Source organism: Geospiza fortis, unplaced genomic scaffold (assembly GCF_000277835.1).
Source record: "Geospiza fortis unplaced genomic scaffold, GeoFor_1.0 scaffold23, whole genome shotgun sequence".
Classification (NCBI taxonomy): domain Eukaryota; kingdom Metazoa; phylum Chordata; class Aves; order Passeriformes; family Thraupidae; genus Geospiza; species Geospiza fortis.
The window spans coordinates 14,386,182-14,393,102 of NW_005054303.1; the positions used below are offsets into that span (position 1 = coordinate 14,386,182).

General features: G+C 54.2%; 1 protein-coding gene across 1 annotated transcript in view; it reads right to left on the bottom strand.

The window, feature by feature from the left end:
• Positions 1–2,185: 2,185 nt before the first annotated feature.
• LOC102031653 (prostaglandin E2 receptor EP2 subtype) overlaps positions 2,186–6,921 on the bottom strand; it is a gene marked incomplete at its 5' end in the record, with an annotated part of 5,264 nt that continues 528 nt past the window's right edge. The window contains 2 exon segments of the mRNA XM_031066210.1: positions 2,186–2,548; positions 6,833–6,921. The exon segment at positions 6,833–6,921 is cut by the window's right edge and continues 30 nt beyond it. Of these exon segments, the coding sequence (XP_030922070.1) occupies positions 2,303–2,548; positions 6,833–6,921 (335 nt within the window).

The window sequence follows — 6,921 nt, forward strand, 5'->3', positions numbered from 1 at the left end:
GGCACCAGGATTAAGGACATTCCATGGGCGTGGTCTCCCCCCCAGCTTCACCCCCATGGGCAGGCACATCTGGAAACCCTATCCCTAAAATTCCACACCCCCCAAAGTCCCCCAGCCACGGGGTGCTGCCAAAAACTCATTTGAGCAAGAGCAGCCCCTGCCTGACATCTGCCCACACACATTTGGGAGGCCAGGAGACTTCCTGTGGACATTGGCTGCCTGACAGAAGTGACCTCAATCCTGCCTTTTTTTAGGGTGGGTATTTTTGGGGGTGGTGTTTTGATAACAGGTGGGAGCTTTGCCCGCCTCTCCCTGGCTGTGGGACAGGCAGGTTTGAGGGAAGAGCTCAGAGATGGGGAGGAAATTCTGTAGTTCTGTTCAAAAAAATGTCATTCTACATCTGTAAAATGCATTTTATTGCCACTTTTTAGGAAATTGGAGGCACCCACTTCCCCCTGCCAGCCTCTCCTGCTGCCTTCTCCCCCCATTCCCGTGGTTTCATCCCACATCCAACACATTTCCTCCAGGAGCCTGATCGACCCTGAGGAGCATCACAAGCACAAGCCCACACATGATTCAGCAGCCTCCTTTGAGACACATTTATTATTTAAATATTTAAATAATAACTCTTTTTTTTTTTTTTTTTAACATCACCTCGACTCACAAACCACGGAAAAGCCCCAAATCTCGGCACTTTTGGGCTCCCTGAGCAGAGCTGCAGCTCCCAAATGAAATTCCACGCTGGGAATTGCACAAATGCCACTGGGTGTGTTGGATGCTGCTCAAATGGGAGCCACAAGAAAATTCCTAACGGCACTGGTGGCCTTGGGATGTGGAGTTGGGTGCTCCTCATCCCAGTGGGAACCATCCTGGAGTCCCAAAGAGCACGAGGAATCCCAGAAAAACAAAATAGTGGTGTTGAAGGATGCTGCCCAACTTCAAAACCTGGATGGTTTTGCAGTTGGTTTTTTGCTTTTATTGATTTTTTTTGTTGTTGTTGTTTTATTTTAAATAAATATTCATCCCAATCAAGGACAAACCCGAACCCCAGCAGCACCACCCTGGATGTGGGTGAAGCTCATGGCTGTGGCCATTCCCTGGTCAGGCTCTTTATTCCCTTTGTTGGCTCTTGTAAAAGTCGTGGGGCAAAGGGAATTTCCAAATGAGTGCTGAGGAGGGGCTGCTCTGCTCCATCACAGCGCCAGGGAAGTACCAAAATTTGGCTTTTTTAGTACTTTGGTGCCCCTCAGGGACCCACCAGTGCCTAAAATCTCAGGGGTGTGGCACAGACAGACAGACAGACAGACATGAGCACCCAGACCTGGCCCTGAAAAAGTGCATTTCTTTAGGCAACCAGCCTAAAATAACGAGGATTTTTTGAGGACACACTGCTCCCTTCCCCTCCTTCCCAATCCTTATGGATCTGGGGACACAGATGGGTGTTGGCAGCCACCCAGCCCCATCTCCAGGAGCTGTAGCCCTGCCTGCATCCCCAAAACCCACAGAGACCTTGCTGGGAAGCACACCAGCAGGAACCTCTGCTTCCCAACACCCCCCAGCTTTTTGTTACAACAAAACCCCCCAGGCTTCATCCCCAACCCTCCCCAGAAGGGCTGAGCCTTCCTCCAGCCCTATGGGTGCCAGCAGCACCCAGGGACTCACCAGCCTTGTCCTGCTGCACTTTTGTCCCTGTGAGAGCCTGCAGTGACTTCCCAGGTGACACCTGAGCCACCCTCAGCTGGCCCAGGCTGCAGCAGCCATGGGGTGAGCCCTAAGGCAGAGCTTCACAGAATCACAGAATTCACAGAATGACCAGGTTGGGAGAGACCTTCAGGATCATGGAGTCCAACCCAGCCCCACCAGCTCAACTCAGCCCTGACACCCAGTGCCACATCCAGGCTTTGTTAAACACACCCAGGGATGGGGACTCCACCACCTCCCTGGGCAGAACATTCCAGAACTTTATCACATTTCTGTAAAATCTTTTCCCTGATATCCAGCCTGTATTTCCCTTGGCACAGCTCGAGGCTGTGAGCTCTGGCTGTGTCAGTTCCTGGAGACAGAGCCCAGCCCCAGCTGAGCACAGGCACCTTTCAGGAGCTGTGCAGAGCGATGGGGGCAGCCCTGAGTCTCCTTTTCTCCAGGCTGAGCACCCCCAGCTCCCTCAGTCATTCCTCACAGGGTTTGTGTTCCAACCCCTCTCCAGCCTCGTTGCCTCCTCCGGACGCTCTCCAGCATCACAACATCCTTGCCAAAGTGAGGGGCCCAGAACTGCCCATCAGGAGGCTGGATCCTCCTGGATCTACTGCCCACAGAGGTGTGGCCGTGCTGGCAGCTTTGTCACAGCAGAGGACACGGCCTGGCTGTCCGGGGCCGTGGGGGTGACCTGGCAGCAGAGCACGGAGCGCATGAGGCGCAGCACGGGCGGCCGCAGGATGGCAAACACCCAGGGATCCACGATGGGGTTGATGGACAGGAAACGCAGGGCCAGCAGGTCCCACCCGTGGTCATCCTCTGCCTGGCTGAACTTGTTCACGTAGGCACGGATCTGTGAAATCAGCGGGGGAAAGGAGGTTAAAAACGGCCTCGTTTCACTCTCTTGTTGTTCTGCTAGGCCGGGCTCGGCCAAGGCACATCCACGGAATGGACAGAATTCACAGGATCACAGAATGACAGAATTCAGATCACAGAATTCACAGAATTCACAGAAATCACAGAATTCACAGAATTGGCAGAATCACAGAATGACAGAATTCACAGAATGATAGAATTAACAGAACTCACAGAATGACAGAATTCACGGAATTCACAGAATGACAGAATTTACAGAATGACAGAATTCACGGAATTGACAGAATTCACAGAATTCACAGAATTCACAAGATCATAGAATGAACAGAATCACAGAATGACAGAATTCACAGAATCACAGAATGAACAGAATCATAGAATTCACAGAATTCACAGAATTCACAAGATCATAGAATGAACAGAATGACAGAATGACAGAATGACAGAATCACAGAATGACAGAATCACAGAATTCACAGAATTCACTGGCTTGGAAGAGACTTTCAGGATCATGGAGTCCAACCCAGCCCCAACAGCTCAGCTCACCCCTGGCACCCAGTGCCACATCCAGGCTTTGTTAAACACACCCAGGGATGGGGACTCCACCACCTCCCCGGGCAGCCATTCCAGAACTTTATCACCCTTTCTGTAAAAAACTTCTTCCTGATATCCAACCTTTATTTCCCTAGGCACAGCTTCAGGCTGTGTCCTCTGGTTCTGTCAGTGCTGCCTGGAGGAGTTGCATCCAACCTGGTCTGGAACCCTTCCAGCCACAGCTTCTCTGGACAACCTGTATCAGGGCCTCACCACTTTCACAGTAAAGAATTTTTTTCCCAATTTTCCATCTAAACCTCCTCTCTGTCCTCTCTGAATCAATTTCTCCCTGATCCTGTCACTCCAGGCTTTTTTGTAAAGAGTCTCTCTCCATCTTCTCTAAAATTCCTTTTGAGTACTGCAAGGTCATAATTAGGTGACCCCAAATCCTTCTCTTTTCCGGGGTGAGCAATCCCAATTCTCCCAGCAGAGCTGCTCCATCCCTTCCATCAACTTGGTGCCTCCTCTGGACTCACTCCAACAGTTCCAGGTCTTTGCTGTGCTGGAATGACCCCAGAGCTGGACACAGCACTGCAGGGGGGTCTCACAATCACCCCCCTCAACCAGGGAGAAATCACAGGGAGAAACAATCCCGAGTTTGGGCTCCCAAGTTCTGCCCCCCCAGGCAGCTCTTTTGGGGCGGTTCAGGCTGTCACAGCAAATTTGCTGACTCTGTGGTGTGGGGATGTACAAAATCAGAGGGTTTTGGGAAAGCTGCAAAAGCGAGTAGAACTGTGATTGGAGCTAAGCAGCAGCCATGAGATTGGTCAGCAGAAAAATTATTTAAAAAGTAGAAAAGCGAGGACAAATAGAACAATGGTCTGTGTATTAATGCTTGTCTAGAATAACTCCCTAAGCTACAGAAAAGTTTATCTAGCGAGATATTAGGAAGTTCTAAGCTTAATAATGGAGCTCTGTGCATTGTGTTTGAAGGCTTACAAGCAGGTGTTGTATTTGAAATAAGCAAGCATTGTTTTAACCAAAGGTACCTGTGCTTACAGTGGTTGGATAGAACTGCTGTCAATATGTTTGTGCTTTGTGGGATTGGTCAAAAAACTTTTGAAGTAAGTTGTAACATTAAGTTCTGGGATGTGAGTTGATGGCATCTTCCCATTGTCATAACCATGTAACGAGACTGATGCTGAAAAATCAAACAGCTCAAGGCACGTTCCCACGACACGTGGGTTTAAATGAACTTTAAATGCAAGCCAGCCCCGTGCTCTGCCTCGTTCAGAGGCACAGTTAGACCCGAGCTGCTGCAGGAAGTGGTGTCTCTGGCGTCTCTCACCTCGAGACCACACGGCACGAGAACCGTGGGACACGGAGGGAGAGGATGAGCAGGATGAGCGCTGCCGACCCCGCCGCTCCTTCCTGCCCTGCCGACTCATCCCAGCCCGCGGGGCTTCCTGGAAGGTGACTCAGCACTCCTTACTCATTCGGGTCACTCGCCACCCCCTCGCTCCGGGCTGGGCACAGGCAGGGATGGGGCTGGGCAGCATCCCTGGAGCATTCAAACAGCTCAAGGCACGTTCCCACGACACGTGGGTTTAAATGAACTTTAAATGCAAGCCAGCCCCGTGCTCTGCCTCGTTCAGAGGCACAGTTAGACCCGAGCTGCTGCAGGAAGTGGTGTCTCTGGCGTCTCTCACCTCGAGACCACACGGCACGAGAACCGTGGGACACGGAGGGAGAGGATGAGCAGGATGAGCGCTGCCGCCCCCGCCCCCCCCTGCCGACTCATCCCAGCCCGCGGGGCTTCCTGGAAGGTGACTCAGCACTCCTTACTCATTCGGGTCACTCGCCACCCCCTCGCTCCGGGCTGGGCACACGCAGGTATGGGGCTGGGCAGCATCCCTGGAGCATCCCTGCCCCGCCTGGCATCCACCGGGTACCACCCCGGGATGCCACCGCACGCAGCATTTCCAAGCTCTGGCGGGTTTTGGGGAGGAATTCCTGGCCTGAGGGGTTTGTGTGTGCCTGGGCTCCCCCTGGGAGGAGCTGTGGGCAGCGGGGGACAGGAGAGAAAGTGTCACCCCAAGGAGGCGGCTGGGTTTGAGCCGCTGCCAAGCGCGGCCCCACATGGGAGCGGGGCGGTGGGAAAAGGGAAGCTGGCTCTGGATAAGGCCGTATCTGCCACCACAGGGCCCATGGGGGCCCGGCCAGCGCTGCTTTCCCAGCCCCTCTGCCCCCAGCACGCTCACAGGGCCCTGCCCACGTGTCCCCACCGAGGGGTTCCGCTCCTCCTGACCACAGCAGCCAGCCCAGGGCTTTTTTGGGACACGGGAAGGGCTGTCCATCATCTGTGGGTTCATGGTCAGGAGCTGGAGTCTCTCAGGGCGTTGAGGCTCCTGGGATGCTCACGAGCATCTGAATATTATTTCTTTGTTCTAAAACCCTGGCTCGGCTGTATCCTGTGGTTATTTCCTTGTCCCTTAGGAAACGCAAGGGAGGATGAAGGGAAGGTAGGATCTATTTAACACCAAGAGTGTGAAATTAGCACTGGCTGTGCTCCCAGCCTTGCTGGGGTCACTTCTTCAGGGACCAAATGACCTCCTGCCCTGGGGGGCTCACACACCTGGGCACCACCAATGCTCCTGGTGGAAAAGCACCTGGATGGATGGAAAGTGGCCCCTGGGAGGGGAGAGCCCGGACAGCGGCAGGGCACTCGCTCTCTCCACTTCTTCACTTGGCTGTCTTGATCCCGGATTTCTGCTGGCAGCCTCGTGCATGGATGGGGCACAGGACGTGGGGATGTCCCTTGGGATGACACGTGCTGTGGCTGCTGTGCCAGATCTCTGTTCCCAGAAATCTCCCAGCTCTGTGCCAGCGCCTCAGCGCTGCTGCAAAGGAGCAGAAACCTCTGTCTGACAGAGAGGTGAGCACAGCCTCCCACATCTCCAGCTCCATCCGCAGAAATCTGGGATAACTCATCCCGCCCAGCATGGATATCCACTGCCTCCAGCCCAGGGCAGCTCCTTCATCCCCCCTCTAGAAGTGTAATTGGTTGTTTTGCCATCACTCACACCTCTAGCACGAGTTCCTGGGTCCTGGGAATCTCAGTGACGATGTGTGGTCCAGGGGAGCCCGCCTGAGCCACACGGCCTGGCCTTGGAGCCTCTGTGGGGTGGGAGGGCACCTCTGCCCCTGCCACATCCTCCTCCTGCCACCCCATCCTCCTGCCACCCCATTCTCCTGTCACCCCATTCTCCTGTTAGACCATCCTCCTGCCACCCCATCCTCTGTCACTCCATCCTCCTGCCACCCTATTCTCCTGCCACTTCATCTTTCCACCACTCCATCCTCCTGCCACTCCATTCTCTGGCCACCCCATCCTCCTGCCCTCCTGCCATTCCATTCTCCTGCCACCCCATTCTTTGGCCACCCCATTCTCCTGTCACACCACCCTCCTGCCACACCACGTTCCTGCCATTTCATGCTCCTGCCCCCCGTGATTCCAGCACCCCATCCTCCTCCTGGCTCTGGGGACACAGGGAGTGATTCCCCCACTCCCCAGTGATGTGCAAATTGCCAAGCTCATGGCTGAGCTGGGCTCTCCCAAGCTTTCACCCCAACCCTCGAGGTCTGGCCAGCAGAGTTGGGGGAACCTTTACAAAGGCCAGGACAGAAAAGCAAGTGCTGGGCAGAGGAGACAACCAGCGCCACTCACCGTGAAGGGCAGGGAGCAGATGACGAAGGTGATGGTCATGATGGAGAGCAGCAGGAGGTGGTCGATCTCCTCGGCCATGGAGAACATGC